Source organism: Pelodiscus sinensis, unplaced genomic scaffold, assembly GCF_049634645.1.
Source record: "Pelodiscus sinensis isolate JC-2024 unplaced genomic scaffold, ASM4963464v1 ctg36, whole genome shotgun sequence".
Taxonomy (NCBI): Eukaryota; Metazoa; Chordata; order Testudines; family Trionychidae; genus Pelodiscus; species Pelodiscus sinensis.
In genome coordinates this window covers 3852969-3871943 of record NW_027465931.1, presented here as the reverse complement: position 1 = coordinate 3871943, position 18975 = coordinate 3852969, and the positions used below count along the sequence as shown (strand labels likewise).

The following is an 18975-nucleotide window of genomic DNA, read 5'->3' as shown; positions in this document are numbered from 1 at the left end:
AGTGCCACTCCCCCACCCGCATGACTTGTTCTGTCCTTCCGATATATTTTGTACCCCGGTTTGATTGTCCTCACTCCACCAGGTTTCTGTGATGCCTGTTATATCAGTATCCTCCTTTAACATGAGGCACTCTAGTTCACTCATCTCATTTTTTACGCTTGTAGCATTTGTGTACACGCACTTTAAAAACTTGCCACTGTTCATTTGTCTGCCCTTTTCTGGTGTGTCAGATTCTTTTTTATTTGCATGTTTCTCGTCTGATCTGGCCCATACTTTGTCCTCTTCCATCCTCTCCCTCTGACTAAAACCTAGAGAATCTCTATCAATAGACTCGCCTCTAAGAGACGTCTCTGTCTGATCCACGTGCTCCTCTGCACCAATCGGCTTTCTCCCATCTCTTAGTTTAAAAACTGCTCTACGACCTTTTTAATGTTAAGTGTCAGCAGTCTGTTTCCACTTTGGTTTAGGTGGAGCCCATCCTTCCTGTATAGGGTCCCCCTATCCCAAAAGTGTCCCTAGTTCCTTATAAATCTAAACTTCTCCTCCCTACACCATCGTCTCATCCACGCATTGAGACTCTGAAGCTCTGCCTGCCTACCTGGCCCTGCACATGGAACTGGAAGCATTTCTGAGAGTGCCACCATAGAGGTCCTGGATTTCAGTCTCTTTCCTAGCAGCCTAAATTTGGCCTCCAGGACATCTCTGCTACCCTTCCCTATGTCATTGGTCCCTACATGTACCATGGCGAGGAGTCCTGTGGCACCTTATAGACTAACTGAAGTGTTGGAGCATAAGCTTTCATGAGCAAAGACCCACTTCGTCAGATGCATGTCTATAAGGTGCCACAGGACTCCTCGCCGCTTTTGCAGATTCATACTAACACGACTACGCCTCTGATACTTGACTACATGTACCACGACCACCGGCTCCTCCCCAGCACTACACATAAATCTATCTAGATGGCTCGAGAGATCCGCAACCTTCACACCAGGCAGGCAAGTCACCATAAGGTTCTCCTGGTCATCGCAAACCCAGCTATCTACATTTCTAATTATCGAATCTCCCATTACTAACACCTGCCTTTTCCTAATGACTGGAGTTCCCTCCCCAGGAGAGGTAACCTCAGTGCGAGAGGATACCCCAACATCTGGAAGGAGGGTCCCTCTGCTCCCGTTGGCTGCTCTCCTTCCCTGAGCCTTTCATCCTCCTTAACAGCGCAGGGGCTGTCTGACCAGAGGTGGGACAGTTCTACAGTGTCCCAGAAAGCCTCATCTACGTACCTCTCTGCCTCCCTCAGCTCCTCCGGTTCATCTACCCTGGCCTCCAAAGCCCGTACGCGATCTCTGAGGGCCAGGAGCTCCTTGCACTGAATGCAGACATACGCCACCCGCCCACAGGGCAGGTAATCATACATGCTACACTGAGTGCAATAAACAGGATAGCCCACACTCTGCTGCTGGGCTTCTGCCTGCATTCTCTCCTACAGCTACCTAGGTTATTGATAGGGTTTCTAGTTAAATCAGGAAGTTTTGATTATAGTTTAGTTTAAAGATTTTAAACAATGGTGAGTGTACCGCACCCCCTTCCCACTCCCCTTCCAAACTCCCTCTCAAAACTCCCTGTTTGCTGCCCCTGGTCGTAAAGCTGCCTGGTCACTGATTCACTGCTTTATAAAGCCCTGAACTTTTCCCTCAGGACTCCTGGCCTGAGTTTAAGTCCCTCTCCGAGGAGGGCAGGGTGGTCTCCTGTGCTGACTTGCCAGAGGCCCTGGATGCAGCCGATGCAGCTGTCCATACTATGGCCATGGGCCTAGTACTTCGTCACAGCTCATAGCTGCAGGGGTCTGGGGTGCCCCCGGATCTTCAGATGACGGTTCAAAACCTGCCCTTTGAAGGGACCCAGTCTCTTCTCGAAGCAGAGTAATTGTTGTCTGAACGGTCTGAAAGACACACAGGCCACATTGAAGTCCCTGGGGATCCATACTCCCACCCCCCCAGAGGCAATCTCTCTCCAGGAGGAATACCCCCCCCCCCCCCCCCCCAGCCTTCCCAGCTGGGTGCCTGCCTGGACTTCTCTCAGCGCAGGGGAGGGAATGGCAGGAACAATAGACACCATTCCCGCCCCTCGTCTGACCAAGGGCCAGCTGTGCCTAGCAAAACCCAGGGCCCTCGTCAAGGGTTTTGAGGGTGTGCCCGAGGACAGCTTACCAGTCTCACTTTTCCCCTTTTTACTGTGCTTGCGTTTCCATCACTTCGGACCAGCAGGTCCTCGAGACGGTAGGGAGGGGTTACGCTATCCCATTCCTCTCTGATACAGAGGCAGCAGCGTGGGGTGGTAGGGGGCTCCCTGAGAGTGGGGTCGGGAGCCGAGAGCACAGTGGCTGCTAGCCCCCCCAGGAGGAAGCATCATAGTAACTGTGTAACACTTAAGAACTGTTGTTGTTACATGATTACTCAAGTAAATGATTTCTAATATCCCTACTCCTTTCCCGTCCCCTGTGGGAGCTGCCCTGGGCCCTGCCACACACCTCCAAATGGTTTTTTGTGCCCCCCACCCCCAAAAGGAGGCAAGCTCCCCAGTTTAGAGGCTAATGCTTTATTTTGTCATATTACAACTGTTTCCTAATTGCCTGTCCTGCAAACTCACCTTGGAATCTGAGGGTCAAGCTGAATTCTGTCCCTTCTCTTGTATTTTCATTAATAACAATTCTGCTCTCAGCTATCTGAACAACTCCATTTTATTTCAATACAATTAGGAGGCTGTGTCCCCTGCTCGCTATGCTCGCCCACCCCCCTCTCTGGGGGTAGGCAGCCCCAGATCTCCCCCCCCCCCCCAGTGGCTGGGGGTTGGGCCAAGGCTCTTTTCTCTTCTCCCCCCTGGCCCCGAGGCCGCCCTGGCTCTTGCTACCCGCCCCTGCCTCCACCAGCCCTGGCTCTTTTCTGCCCCTGGCCACCAGGGAGGGGCACCTAGGGGGTGTCAGGGGCTGGGGTTTGGGGAGGGGGCACAGCTCCTGCCCCCCAGATCACTGGAGGAGGGAGTAGCGGAGAGGCCGCGAGCACCCCGAAGGGGAGAGGGCTCATGGCTTCGACGGGGGAGGAGGAGGAAGACCACGTGGCTTTGGCCCTTCCCCTCCTGAAACACCGGCCCAGGGGGAGAGGAAAGGGTGCCTGGCCCTGGCTTTGGCCCAAGAGGACTTCATTTCTGAAGACAGTGGAAGTTGCAGATCATTTGGCTTTGAGAATTTCTTGCTACCAGCATGCATGAGAGAGGAAAAACTTGACTCTGAGTGCAGGTAGAATCTGCAAGGCTGGCAATTAGATCACCTTATAGCTTGTAAACTGAGCATTTTAATGCTGGAGGCAGAGGCATGATATATTTGGAAAGCCAGCATGCCATTTGTATAGTCACTTCTTGGGGGAGAACCACACTTTAAATTGCTCCACATGCTTAACTCATTGAGACTCTTCGCTGTATTATGCAGCATCCTCTGGTTCTGAAATACAACATGCTGTACTAGCTCAAACTCAGAATTAGGAGACCGAATGTTCCTAGTTCCTCTCCTTTATCAGTGTGTCTGTAGTCTGCTTTTCAAAGTGATCCGGATTCAGACCATAGTTTAAGTGAACATATGAGGCAAGATACCATGGAGACAGAGTATGTTGAAATAGAGAGATGAGTCTGGAAGAGTCTGTTAAGTGGGGGAAAATCTGACTTGATATGCCTGGCATACTTACTGAACCTTGTCATATTAGATTTGAACAAACTGGCTGGGGGGGGGGGGGGGGGTGGAGGGGTTGGCAGGGCCTGGCATGCAAATTTATAGAGTCCTAAATTCTATATAAATTTTTTTGATACTGTGGGGTAAAAATTCTTTCTTTCTCTTTGGCTTGTGGGGAAAAATGATTTGTGTACTGTGCTACCAAAGAAATAAAAGCATCTCTTAATATTTTGCTCTAAAGCTCAGTGTCCTCTTGTTTCAGACCAATTTGACCTTTGTTGGCTGTGTGGGTATGCTAGATCCCCCAAGAACTGAAGTAGCCTCATCTATAAAATTGTGTAAGAAAGCTGGTATTCGTGTTATTATGATTACCGGTGACAATAAGGGCACAGCAGTTGCCATCTGTCGTCGTATTGGTATCTTTGGAGAAGATGAGGATGTTTCTTCAAAAGCCTTTACTGGACGTGAGTTTGATGAACTTTCCCCAGCTGTCCAGAGAGATGCTTGCCTACATGCTCGTTGCTTTGCCCGTGTAGAGCCTTCCCATAAATCGAAGATTGTTGAGTTCCTCCAGTCTTTCAATGAGATCACAGCTATGGTAAGTAATTGGAAGCCTGCATGGTGAAGGGATTTTACAATTAAAACAAATTTTATACCCTATCAAACTAATGACTGAATCTGATAAACTTCACTTAATTGTTTTTTAAACCTTGGAGGGAGTTTCCCTTGTACTTTTTCCTAAGACAATAGGAAAATAATTAGAATTAGTTTTCACTCAATTAAGGATGGCTTTCATCAGTCACTTAGGGTATGTCTACACTACAAAGTTAGTTCGAACTAACGGACGTTAGTTCGAACTAACATTCATAGGTGCTACACTAGCGCTCCGTTAGTTCGAATTTGAATCGAACTAGCGGAGCGCTTAGTTCGAACTAGGTAAACCTCATTTTACGAGGATTAAGCCTAGTTCGAACTACCTAGTTCGAATTAAGGGGTGTGTAGCCCCTTAATTCAAACTCGTGGGAGGCTAGCTGGTGGCCACTCTGGCCAACACCAGGGAAACTCTATGCCCCCTTCCCGGCCCCGGACCCCTTAAAGGGGCACGGGCTGGCTACGGTGCCCGTGCCAGGTGCAAGCCTGCCAGCACCCAGCCAGCAGACCCTGCACCTGGCACGCCTCGAGCCACCCACCCGATGTCCCCCAGCCCACCCCCTCTTCCCGGGACCAGGCTGGCGGCTCCCGGGAGCTTGCCCTGGACCGCAAGAGGCAGGCACCCGCCTGGGCTAGTGCAGACATCGTGGACCTCGTCCACGACCTCCGCACTAGGCACAGGAAAGTGGCCGTCTAGGGCAGGAGAGCTGCCAGCCTGGCCACCCAGGAGCAGGTGTGCATGAAAATCAAGGGGGTCCACTGAGACCCCCGACGCTGAGCTTACAATGGCCGTCCTGGGTCAGACCAAAGGTCCATCTAGCCCAGTAGCCTGTCTGCCGACAGCGGCCAACCCTAGGGACCCTGGAGGGGATGGACCGAAGACAGTGACCAAGCCATTTGTCTCGTGCCATCCCTCTCCAGCCTTCCACAAACTTTGGGCAGGGACACCACTCCTACCCCCTGGCTAAGACCACTCCATGGACCCAACCTCCATGACTTGTTCTCACTTCCCTTTAAACTCTGTTCTAGTTGTAGCCTTCACAGCCTCCTGCAGCAAGGAGTTCCGCAGGTTAACTATTTGCTTTGTGAAGAACAACTGTCTCTTACTAGTTTGAAGCCTGCTACCCATTCCTTTCCTTTGGTGTCCTCTAGTCCTTCTTTATGGGAACTAATAAAGAACTTTTCTGTATGCACCCTCTCCACCCCACTCCTGCTTTTAGAGACCTCTATCCTGTCCCCCCTCCGTCTCCTCTTTTCTAAGCTGAAAAGTCCCAGTCTCTTTAGCCTCTCTTCATATGGGACCTGTTCCAAACCCCTGATCATTTTAGTTGCCCTCCCCTCTCGCAGCCTCTCTCTTCCCCTCTCCCACCTCCTTTTCCCAGTCTCCCCCAGTTTTGTTCAATAAAGACAGATTCCATTTTGGAAGACACGTTATCTTTTTTTTGTACATCAAGAAGAGGGGCTAGGGAAGGGTAAGTGGAAGGAGGTGAGGGAGGAATGGGGTACGAGCCCCCGATGGGGAGGACTGGGCTGGCTCTGCGGGCTTCTGGGGGTGGAAGCTCTCCTGCAGCCCCCCCGATTGCCCCCTCTCCCCAGATGGCAGCCTGCGGCAAGTGCAGCCGGGCTGATGGCCGAGTGGTGTGATGTGCCCAGTGTGGGTACTCCGGGCACTCCAAGCCAGAACTTCTTTGCAAGCGGGGCACCCCTTAGAACTGTGTGTCCGGGGTGGGGGTCGGGACCCTTTAAGCGCAGCCCTCGGCTAGCCTGAGACAGCATCTCCACGCTGTAAGTCCTCCTCTGATGCCCTGCCGGCACTGCTTCCGGCCATCCTTAAGCCCTGTTCAGAGTCCACTCAATGTGGACTTGCTAGTTCGAATTAGCAAAACGCTAATTCGAACTAGTTTTTAGTTCTAGACGCGTTAGTTCGAATTAACGTTGTAGTGTAGACATACCCTTAGATTTTTTTAGGAATATGTACAGCAGTGCATTGCTCAGAAAATTACTTAAGTAATGTATTTACCTGGGTATAGTTCAGCATCAGAAATACCTTGCTGGTTCACAGCAAAACCTTGCCAAAATGTTATATGTAACTTGGTAGAATTGGGCTTTTTTCCTTCCTTCCCCCAAGCATCTGAGCACATCTCTGATCACTTGAGGCTACAAGTCAAAGGCACTGCCATCTCCCTAAGGCAGAATCTTCTTATCTTCAGAGTAATCCGAGTAAGAGGTAGATAATCAGCAAACTGTCTTTCCGTTTAAGCACTTTATTCACTAAGTGTATGGCCTGAAGGACCACTGGTTGGCACACTACAAAGGCAACTTCCCCACCTTTGATATTCACATTTCTACATCACATGCTATGAATGAGACACGTCCAACCTGACTTAGCTTCAGTAACACTGGTCCTACAATTGACAGAATTTTTTTTTGCTGTTGTGTATATACCCCGGATTCTGTAATTTTCACTCCGGCTCACCTGAAGTGGGTTTTACCCAAGAAAGCTGATGACCTAATAGATTTGTCTTGTAATGTTTACATATTGATTATAGGCTTAATCAGAAAACAGCATTAGAAACAGACTATTACTACTCGGATCATCTTCTGTGCCTGTCAATTCAAGTTTAAACTTCTTGTCCTTTTACCTCCTGCAGCCCCCCCGATTGCCCCCTCTCCCCAGATGGCAGCCTGCGGCAAGTGCAGCCGGGCTGATGGCCGAGTGGTGTGATGTGCCCAGTGTGGGTACTCCGGGCACTCCAAGCCAGGATTGCTTTGCAAGCGGGGCACCCCTGAGGAACTGTCTGTCCGGGGTGGGGGTCGGGACTCTTTAAGCACAGCCCTCGGCTAGCCTGAGACAGCATCTCCACGCTCTAAGTCCTCCTCTGATGCCCTGCCGGCACTGCTTCTGGCCATCCTTAACCCCGGTTCAGGGTCCAGTTAATGTGGACATGCTAGTTCGAATTAGCAAAACGCTAATTCGAACTAGTTTTTTAGTCTGGATCCGTTAGTTCGAATTAGCTTAGTTCGAATTAACTAATTCGAACTAAGTTAGTTCGAATTAACGTTGTAGTGTAGACATACCCTCACTGAAGGGACAGAAGTGTGACACCGTATAGATCCAAGCACGAGGGTTTATTACGCACAGCGCTGGCGGAGTGTCTCTTTGCTGTTAAGCTCAGTCAGACTGCCAAACAATGAATTACTATAGATTATATAGGGTGCCAATGGGCAGAGAGAAGCAACGGGGTGGGAGTTCCCGGGCCCCTGGATAGGTTCTAGTGGCAAGATGTAATGAGCACAATAAGCCAATAGTCTACAAAATTACATAAATGCTCCACCCATGGTTCAGGTTTACACATATGCTAATAAACAGGTGTTATGGCTCGAGTGTCATTTTTGCAGTAAATAGGTTAAATCCTGATTCCAAGTCCATAGAAATGATGGGTGGCATCTCCCAGACATGTTTGCTCGCAGGTACGTTCCTCTGTGATCTTAAAACAAAGAGAACAGTAAACAATACATAGCATTGGCAATTTGTTTATCGATCACACCCCTTTGGACTGGACTGGCATCTCAGAGGGATGGATATTATTACTCATGCTGGCCATCTCCCCTCCCCAAACGCTGGATGGTATGTGGGGAGGATACACTGCTATCTCCTCCTGAACTTGTCAGGCAGACTTTTGAGGCCACTCTCAAAGAGTTGTGTCTATAATTCACAATAAGGCCCCAACTACTGCCCTGCACCTGAGGTTCTGCTGTCTCAGCTTGTTTCATGCCTCGTTGTACAACAGGGCCTGTTTTCTGTTCCCCTTTTAGCCATGTTTTGTTCATTGTTAGCTAGGTCTCGGGCTCAGGCCAGGCCCGTAAGGTTTGGGCATATGTGGAAGATTCTTAACACAAACTGGTCAAGATCTTACATACAAATTACTGGGATTTTGGCCTTTCACTCACCCAACTTATATTTTTGCCCCTATGTAAAATCCTCTTCTAGTCTCCATGTATAAGTACTCCTGTTTTCTGATAAACTTTGTATTTTAGACTGGTGATGGTGTAAATGATGCCCCTGCACTGAAGAAAGCAGAAATTGGGATTGCTATGGGGTCAGGTACTGCAGTAGCTAAAACGGCTTCTGAAATGGTTTTAGCTGATGACAACTTCTCAACCATCGTAGCTGCTGTGGAAGAAGGGCGTGCAATCTACAACAACATGAAACAGTTCATCCGTTATCTCATCTCTTCAAATGTTGGAGAAGTTGTTTGGTAAGTTTCAGAAGTGGTAAGATTTGGTGAGACTTTCATTTTGCTCGTCTGTAATAGAAGTCGGTCAGTTTTAACTTCTAATATTACCAGATGTTTGGAGAACAGAAGTTCATTAGAAGTAATAACTGTGTTTAAAAGAAATCAGCACTTTAGGGGATTGATTATACATTCAGCATGTTTTGAGAAACTTTTCAAAGAAACTTGTGTTAAGATGTTAAATACATATACTTGGACTGAGGTTGAGATGGAAGGAGGAGGCATCCTTATCTAGAGGCTTTCAACAAGTCTAAAAAGGGTGAAAAACATGGGTGATGTCATGGTAGGGGTCTGCTACAGGCCACCTACCCTGGAAGAAGTGAATGAGGCTTTCTTTAAAGAGCTAACAAAATCATCCAAAGCACAGAACTTGGTGGTGATGGGGGACTTGAACTACCCAGACATCCTGCTGGGAAAATAACACAGCAGGGCACACAGATTACCCAACAAATTCTTGGAATGTATTGGAGACAAGTTATTTATTTCAAAAGGTGGAGAAAGCTACTAGGGGAAGGCTGTTATACATTTGATTTTTTACAAATAGGAAGTGGTTGAGAATTTGAAAGTGGAAGGCAGTGGGGATGAAAGTGATCATGAAATGATACTTTGTGGCTCTAAAGAATGGTAGGAGAGACAACAGCAAAATAAGGACAATGGATTTCAAGAAAGCAGACTTCAGCAAACTTGGAGTTGGGTAGGTAATAGCCTATGGGAAGCAAGTCCTAAGAGGAAAAGCAAATGAAGACAGTTGACAATTTTTCAAAGAGACATCATTAAGTGTACAAGAGCAAACTTATTCCATTTTGTAGCAAAATACGAAGTAGAACAAGAAACCCCCCAGCTTAACCAGGAGATTTTGAAGGATTTAAAAATCAAAAAGTCCTACAAAAAGTGAAAACTGGGTCAAATTACAAAGGATAACTATAAACAAACTAGAACAGCAGTTCCCAACTGGCGGTCTGCAAACCAGTGCTGGTCTGCGAACTGCTGGCTGCCGGGCTACGGCAGCTGCCAGAGCTCAAGCCAGCTGTTTGCGGCAGCTCAGCTCCAGCAACCATGGTGGCTCATTTTGCCCAGCGGCGCTGCTGGGACTGAGGTGACGGCAGGAGGTGGCACCTCCTTCCCTCCTCCCCCTTACTAATGGCATCAAATAGCCAGTCTAAGCCGCAGGCCAAGTGCACCTTTGGAGGATATGCCCGAGGACGGCATGCCGGACTCTCTGGATCCTCCCTGCTTGTTTTTTCCTCCAGACTCCGCCCTTTCTTCCAGGCATGGAAGGACATTACATCGGACCGCTGGGTCCTAGCCACTATCCATGGCTACACCCTCCAGCTTTCCTCTTAGCTGCCTTCCCACCCATCTTCCCTGTTGCTCTTCAGGGACCCTTCTCCCAAGCACCTCCTCGAACAGGAGTTATCCTAGTTGCGCCAGGTGGGAGCAGTGGAGTGGGTACCACTGGGTTTTGAGAACAAAGGCTTCTACTCCCAATGTTTCCAGATTCCCAAGGCCAAAGGGGGTCTATGACCTATACTGGACTTGTGCAGCCTCAGCAAGTACCTGGTCTGCCTCAAGTTCTGCATAGTTTCTCTAGCCTCTGTCATCCCGAACCTGGATCCCAGGGACCATAGAACCATAGAGATGGAAGAGACCTCAGAAGCTCATCAAGTCCAGCCCCCTGCCCAAGGCAGGACCAATCCCAACTAAATCAACCCAGCCAGGGCTTTGTCAAGCCGAGACTTAAACACCTTTAGGGATGGAGACTCCACTACTTCCCTAGGTAACCCATTCCAGTGCTTCCCCACCCTCCTAGTGAAATAGTTTTTCCTAATATCCAACCTGGACCTCTCCCACCACAACTTGAGACCATTGCTCCTTGTTCTGCATCTGTCACCACTGAGAACAGCCTCTCTCCATCCTCTTTGGAACCTCCTTCAGGAAGTTGAAGGCTGCTATCAAATCCCCCCTCACTCTTTGCTTCTGCAGACTAAACAGACCCAAGTCCCTCAGCCTCTCCTCATAAGTCATATGCTCCAGTCCCCTAATCATTTTGGTTGCCCTCCGCTGGACCCTCTCCAATGCGTCCACATCCTTTTTGTAGTGGGGGGCCCAGAACTGAACGCAATACTCCAGATGTGGCCTCACCAAAGCCAAATAAAGGGGAATGATGACATCCCTGGATCTGCTGGCAATGCTCCTCCTAATGCAACCTAATATGCCATTAGCCCTCTTGGCTACAAGGGCACCCTGCTGACTCATATCCAGCTTCTCATCCACTGTAACCCCCAGGTCCTTTTCTGCAGAACTGCTACTTAGCCAGTCAGTCCCCAGCCTGTAACAATACTTGGGATTCTTCCGTCCCAAATGCAGGACTCTGCACTTGTCCTTGTTGAACCTCATCAGATTTCTTGTGGCCCAATCCTCCAATTTGTCTAAGTCACTCTGGACCCTATCTCTGCCCTTAAGCGTATCTACCTCTCCCCCCAGCTTAGTGTTATCCGCAAACTTGCTGAGGGTGCAATCCATCCCCTCATCCAGATCATTAATAAATTCCAATTGCGCTTTTGCCTTTTTGCGCTTTTTGCTCGAGAAACCCCCCGTCATTCTCAAGCTTAACATTTATACCCCTCCTTGGTCATTTGTCCAAGTTTCCACTTTTTATAAGCTTCCTTTTTGTGCTTAAGTTCACCAAGGATTTCCCCCGTAAGCCAATCCGGTCTCCTACCATGTTTGCCTCTCTTGCTACGCGTCGGGATGGTTTCTTTCTGTGCCTTCAATAAGGCTTCTTTAAAATACTGCCAGCTGTCCTGGACTCCTTTCCCCTTCATGTTGGCATCCCAGGGGATTCTGCCCATCAGGTGTCTGAGGGAGTCAAAATCTGCTTTTCTGAAGTCCAAGGTGTGTATTTTACTACTCTCTTTTCTTCCTTGGGTCAGGACCCTGAAATCTGCCATCTCATGATCACTGCTTCCCAGGTTGTCACCCACCTCTACTTCCCCTATTAGTTCCTCCCTGTTTGTGAGCAGAAGGTCAAGCTGCGCACGGCCCCTGGTCGGATCCTTCAGCACTCGTACCAAGAAGTTATCCCCAACATTCTCCAAAAACTTCCTGGATTGCCTGTGTACTGCTGTATTGGTCTCCCAACAGATGTCAGGGTGACTCAAGTCCCCCACGAGAACTAGGGCCTGCGATCTGGAAGCGTCTCTCAGTTGTCCGAAGAAAGCCTCATCTACCTCATCCACCTGATTCGGTGGCCTGTAGTAGACACCAACCACAACATCACTGCTGTTGTTTGCACCTCTAAACTTAACCCATAGACTCTCAACAGGTTTTTCTCCCTCTATATATACTGGAGTTCTGAGCAATCATAGTGCTCTCTTACATATAGTGCAACTCCTCCTCCTTTTCTCCCCTGCCTGTTCTTCCTGAACAGTCTATACCCTTCCATGACAGCGCTCCAGTCATGCGAGTCATCCCACCAAGCCTCTGTTATCCCAATTAAATCATATTTCTTGGACTGAGCCAGGGCTTCTAATTCTCCCTGTTTGTTGCCCAGGCTTCTCGCATTAGTGTACAAACACCTGAGAGAACCAGTTGATCGCCATATCTTCTCCATTCGAATCAGGGGTCCTCCTTTCTTGCTCGTTCCCCTTTGCATTTCTTCCTGGTATCCGACTTTCCCACTCCCATCGGGTTTTGGTCACCGTCCCCCGACGAACCTAGTTTAAAGCCCTCCTCACTAGGTTTGCAAGCCTGCCCGCGAAGATGCTCCTCCCTCTCTTGGTTAGGTGGATCCAATCTCTCTTCCTAACAATCCTTGTGCCCGGAACAGAGTCCTATGATCGAAGAAACCAAAGCCCTCTCTGCGACACCACCTGTGCAACCATGCATTTACTTCCTCAATTAGACGATCCCTGACCAGTCCTTTCCCTTCAACAGGGATGGTGGACGAGAACACCGCTTGTGCTCCGAATTCTTTGATCCTTTTTTCCCAGTGCTACATAATCCACAGTAACCCGCTCAAGGTCATTCTTGGCCGTATCGTTCGTTCCCACGTGGAGAAGCAGGAAGGGGAAGCGATCCGATGGTTCGATCAATTTTGTAAGCCTCTCAGTCGTATCCTGAATTCAAGCTCCCGGTAAGCAGCACACCTCTGGAGATTCCAGGTCCGGACGGCAGATGGATGGCTCAGTCCCTTTTAGGAGGGAGTCCCCGACCATGACCGCCCGTTGTCTTCTTTTGGGGGTGGTGGTCGTGGAACCCCCATCCCTAGGACTACGCATCCCATGCCTTCTGGTAGATGGTGTTCCCTTGCGGTTTCTTCCTTGTGAGGTCCCTTCCAAAGCATTCACCACCGCAGAGCCTGTGGAGAGAGCCTGAAAGCGATTACTTACCTCTATAGCATTGGGGGATTCCTGTGCTGGCCTTTTTCCCCTTTTAGAAGTTACATGCTGCCAGTTCTCTTCCTGGTCCGTACTGCCCTCTCTGGCTCTTCTGCCTGCCGTGCTTGCAGGATTAAACACTGCCTTCTATCGAGGAAGTCTTCATCCTCTCTGATCGAGCGTAGGGTCGACACTTGGGCCTCCAGTCCTCTAGTTTTTTCCTCCAAAATGGCGACCAGCTTGCACTTAGTGCAGATGAAATCCGTTCTTCCTTCCGGGAGGAAGACAAACATGGCACATGCCGTGCAGGTAACAACAGCAGACCTATCACCATCCATACCTGCTGTCCTGGACAAAAGGATTTAAAAGAAAGGCAAGAGAACCTTGCTCCCTTCCCTCTCCCCTTCCAGACTCCCTCTCTAAACTCCCTGTTAGCACTCACCTGTTCACAAACTCCTTGGTCACTTGCTCACTGCTTTATAAAACCCTGGACTGCCTGAAAGTCCCTCCCCCTACCAAGGCTCAGCATACCTACTGGTATGCTGCCTTTGACCTCGAGGACACGTACTTTCATATCACGATTTTCAAGGGTCACAACCGCTTTCTGAGGTTCACCGTGGGCACGAACCACTACCAATTTGCTGTCCTGTCCTTCGGCCTGTCCACGGCCCCCAGGGTTTTCACCGAGTGCATGTCAGTGGTAGCGGCATACCTGAGGCACCAGGGGGTTCAGGTGTATCCTTACCTGGATGACTAGCTTTTCAAAGGTTCCTCAAGATCCTACGCGATGTAGGTCTCTTTCTGGAGACATGTTGCCACCTAATAAATGAAAAGAAACGGTTCGTGCCGACCCAGCCGATAGAATTCATCGGTGCTGTCATGGATTCCACCCAGGCCAAGGCATCGTTCCCTCAAGAGGTTTGAGGCCCTGTTGACCTTTATGCAACAGCACACTTATGCACCCACAACCACGGTGAGGGTGTGTCTGCAGGTTTGGAGGCACATGGGCACGACATACGTACAGGTACCCCTTGCCAGGCTCAGGATGAGATCTCTTCAGCCGTGGCTAGCATCAGTGTGTGTTCCAGCCAGACACTCCCTGGAAAGAGTGGTGATGGTCATGCATAATGCCTGCAGATCCTAGAGTGGTGGACCAGGGCAGAACATGTCATGTCTGGCATCCCTTTCCATCTGCAACCGCATTCAAGGGAGCTAGTAGCCTATGCTTCAGACTGGGGCTGGGGGCCCATACGGGGGCCGTTCGAACCCAGGAAGAGTGGTCCGTGCAAGAGAGATTGCGCCACATAAATATAAAGGCCCTCAGGGCAATCAGAAATGTGTGTGGTGTTGGTGTGCGTCCTCACGGACAATACCGTCACCATGTACTACATCAACAGGCAAAGGGGGGTGTCCAATCCCTGGAGCTCTGCAGGGAAGCAATGAGACTGGGAGTTTTGTGCGCTTCACAGCATTGTGTTTAGAGGCACAGCACCTTATGGGGGTGCAAAGGGCAGTCACAGACTGTCTCAGCAGAGAGTTCTCCTCTCACCACGAGTGGGCTCTTCACCCCAAGGTGGTCGCTTCCCTCCTCCGTGAGTGGGGATCTCCCCGAGTGGCCCTCTTAGAAGAAAGAGAATGCGAGATGCAGCAGATTCTGTTCCTGGTTCAGCTTGAGAGAGGCTCCCTACCGGATGCATTCCTCTTTCAGTGCTTGGAGGGCCTCCTCTATGCCTTCCCTCCGTTTTCCCTCATTGGCAAAGTCTTGAGGGACAAGATGACAATGATTCTTATTGTGCCACCTTGGCCCCTCCAGCACTGGTTCAGGACACTCATCAGCCTAGTATCCTGAGCGCCCAGGCAGCTGCCCCTGCAAGCAGACTTTTTGTCCCAGGACCACAGACGCATACCTCCTGCACCCAAACCTCAGATCGCTACATATGACCTCGTGGTTCCTACGTGGCTGAACTCTTCTCTCCCCCCCCCCCCCCCAGTAGGCGTGTTCGTGGGAGGCTGAGGGCTCTCCTTGAGAGTAGAAAAACCCTCAACGCGGTCTACCTACGTAGCAAAGTGGACACGTTTTTTCTACATAGGCACAGCAAGGCAAGTCAGCCGGTCCAAAGCTTCCCTTTAGGAGATCCTGGGTTTACCTGTCCTACCTTAAACAGCAGGGGCTAGCCCTAGCCACCATTAGAATACACCTGGTGGCCATTTCTGCATTTCATCTGCCCCTCTTAGGCCATTCTGTTGTCTTGCACAACATCACATCCCAGTTCCTGAAGTGTCTGAAACGGCTCTTTCCTCAGACCTGGGATCCTCTCCCACAGTGGGACTTAAACCTGGTCTTGGCATGGTGCACGGGACTACCAGTTGAGCGCCCCCCCCCATTGCTCTCTTTCAAGGTGGCCTTCCTAGTCTCAATTTCGTTGGCTAGAAGAGTGTCTGAGCTTCGAGCTCTGACATCGGAGCTTCTGTACACCCAGCTCTTCAGGGACAAGGTCCAGCTGCAGCCTCATCTGGCCTTCCTTCCCAAGGTGGTTTCTGCCTTTCACTTGGATCAGGATAGTTTTCTGCCCATCTTTATCCCAAGCCTCACACAAACAATGAGGAGAGTCATCCCCACACACTGGACGTCCAGAGATCACTAGCATTCTACTTAAAAAGAACGAGGCCCTTCTGCAAGTCCACACAGCTCTTTGTGGCCTATGTGGAGATGGGACAGGGTTCCCAGAGACTCTTGAAATGGATCATCTCCTGTATCCGTACGTGCTATGACTTGGCAGGGGCGCATTCTACCAGAGCTCAAGCTCTGTTGCGTGCTTATCTCGCACATGTTCTGATCCAGGATATCTGTCAAGCAGTGACGTGGTCATCAATGCATACTTTCACGTTGCACTATGCTATCACGCAGCAGGCTAGGGAGGACGCTGTGTTTGGCAGGGCTGTACTGCGGTCTGCATGTCCTTAACTATCCACCTCCACAGACACTACTTACAGTCACCTATGTTGAATGGACATGAGCAAGTACTCGAAGAAGAAAACCCTGTAACTGGTGTTCAAGATGTGTTGCTCGTGTCCATTCAACTTCCCGCCCTCCTCCCCTCTGTCGGAGTTTTGGTAAGAGGGAACTGAGGAGGGATGGACCGGGGAGTGTCCTATATAGCGTGGCATATGTGTACCTCTCCAGGGGGAGCTGGGATCCCGGCCCCTATGGGTATTGTTTAGGAAAAAACTTATGGTACCAGTGCCTGTGGCAGGCGCACACACCTATGTTGAATGGATATGAGCAACACATCTCGCAGAGCACCAGTTGCAGAATAGGTAACTCTATTTCTCTGCCCCCCCCCATTCTAGTTTTGAGACTAGTGTCCACTAATATAGGTCCTTAATAATAATATATATGGAGATATACCTATCTCATGGAGCTGGAAGGGACCTTGAAAGGTTATTGGGTCCAGTCCCCTGCCCTCCTGGCAGGACCAAGTACCATCCCTGACAGATTTGCCCTAGATCCCTAAATGGCCTCCTCAAGGATTGAGGTCACAACCCTGGGTTTAGCAGGCTAATGCTCAAACCACTGAACTATCCCTCCCCCTGTGCTTCATTATGGCAAGGTTCCTATGAAAGACACATATGGGAAATCTAACACAGACGTGACTCTTTCCCAGTACTACAGAGTGAGTTAATGGCAGAGCCAGGAATAGAGCCCAGATCTCCTGAGTCCAGTTTCTGTATTTAAGCCATAAGACTCTCCTTTTTTCCAGGGCTTACTGTAATGTAACTTTTATTTTAGCTTTGGTTTTGAATACTGGTAAAGTTATTTTCATGGCTGTTGGTACAGATTCCCTACTCCTGTAGTAGTTCTATCTTTCAGCCTAAGTTCCCTGTAAGCTGTGAGGCAGGGTGGCCACGCAGCTGCTTAATGAGCCCTGCCCAGAAGCTTAGGGGTGCTGCACAGAGAGCTTCCTGGCTGGGGAGGGGTGCTTCTTCAGCAGCAGAAGCTCCCTGCTCCAGACAAATAGCTCACTGGTAGGGAAGGGAGCATGAGGAGGGAGAGAGCAAGTGAGTACATGGCTGAGACGGGAGGGGGCCAGAGAGGAGGGGATTTTGCAGTGGGCAGTCTCCGAGCTGAGTGTCTGGGAGAGGAGAGGTTTGATCACAGAGATCTGATTATAGCAGTTGGGTTTGCCTGCAGCTTCCTGTGAGGAAACCCAGCACTCTCCTCTAGTTTCCTGGGCTGGGAGAGGGGGAACAGACTGCATGGGGTAGGTGGGGGGAAAAGGGGTGGGTGCGTGCTGGCATCTGCAGTGAGGTGGGGATAGAGGGGAGTTTGTTTGGGGTGTCTTAACTTGCTTCCATCTGGGCTGCAGGCAGTAAGAGTGAACCCCTGTCTGTCTCAGCACAGCAGCCCTAGTTGGGCTGCAGACATAGGACTCAGACACAGGCTGGGGCAGGCTGTATGGGGTGATGCCAACATTTCAGGTGGGTTAAAACCTTTTAGGCTGCTTTTGAATACTGGAACAAAAGGCCTAGAGCTCATGGCATTTGCATGATTACATTTCAAACAAAGCTTACATAGGTGTTAAAGGCTTACGGTAAGAAAGGGAAGGATTCTTTTAACAGATTTTTTTTAAAGTGTTGTAGGTATCTGCAAACTCTGATCTTAATGATTTTTTTTAATCCTGTGTTACTAGTTAATACATGGTAAATTGTTAAAACTGGAAGAATTTTACCATGGATCCTGTATAATTTGTTTGTCCTTTCAATTGGAGTTGGATTCTGGACAAGTGCTCTGGGGCTCCTACTCCCCAGAGTTAGTGACACACACAAGGTGAAAGTTTCAGACCAGAACTTTTATCTGTTTTTACAGGTCTCTGTTTCACTTGCATAGCATGGATCCTAAACATTTCACAGAGAAAGTGTATAAGCCTTAGTGACTGCCTTTTACTCTCCTTTCCTGTGTCAGTAAATATTGTATTAATATTTTCAAGGAGAGCATGACTATTTCTAGTTTACTCATATATTTGTTTAGCATCTTAAAGCTGTGCATATTTTCAGGCTTTAACTTAATGGCCATGTCTTTGATTTATTTATATAGCTATTTGCGGTATGAACCATTTTGGCGTTTACACTAGCTTGAGTTGTTACAACAATAATACGTGTTACCCCAAGGGTAGTATTCATTTTCTTTATTGGATTTCATATTAAGCAAACATCTTAAGCATTGCTCCTTATTAACTATCCCTTGTTTTAATGTATTGTCTTCCATACCTATGGACTGTTTAAAATATATATGTATACCTAGGTTTTTTATTTGTACTGGGACACACTGCACATCCACATACAACCTCAATATTGGTGGTGCACATCAGAAATGTCAACCCATCCAAGGATGAAGAATGTTAGAGGGAATACTGCCTTCTGCTCTGAACCATTTTGACTCAAAGCCCTAACGGGGGTTGCATTGCTCAAAGCATGTGTGCAATGACTGGAGCAGGGCTGGCCAACCTTTGGTGCACAGTGCATCAGGGTAATCCGCTGGTGGATCGTGAGACATTGTTTACTTTGACCAGCCACAAACACTGTCCTGTCGTCGTCGTCGTCCGTCCCCCCCCCCCCCCCCCCCCCCCCCCGGCAGGTCCCAGCGGATGTGGTTTGCTGTTCCCAGCCAATGGGAGCTGCACGGACCGTGCCTGTGGACAGTAAGTGTAATCAAAATGTCTTGTAGCCTGCCAGAAGATTACCCTGATGTACTGTGTATGGAAGGTTGTTGACCCCTGAACTGGAGGATATACCATTCAATGGAACCTTGCCCCTCAGTTGCAGAAGTACTGTAATTCTAGAACAGTTGCAGGCTTTTAGGGAGGAGTTTGCAAGCCTCTTTTTATAGATGGCTTCAAAAAGTGGCTCCACTAGGTGAAACCTGGTGTTTAAT

The 18975-nt window shown here is 49.3% G+C and overlaps 1 protein-coding gene across 4 annotated transcripts in view; it reads left to right on the top strand.

The window, feature by feature from the left end:
* LOC102443570 (sarcoplasmic/endoplasmic reticulum calcium ATPase 2-like) overlaps positions 1-18975 on the top strand; it is a 267118-nt gene that overhangs the window by 207394 nt on the left and 40749 nt on the right. For all 4 annotated transcript variants that reach the window (XM_075916863.1, XM_075916865.1, XM_075916864.1 and 1 more), the window contains exons 15-16: positions 3981-4316; positions 8408-8628. In XM_075916863.1, the coding sequence (XP_075772978.1) occupies positions 3981-4316; positions 8408-8628 (557 nt within the window). The remainder of the gene's footprint in view (positions 1-3980; positions 4317-8407; positions 8629-18975) is intronic.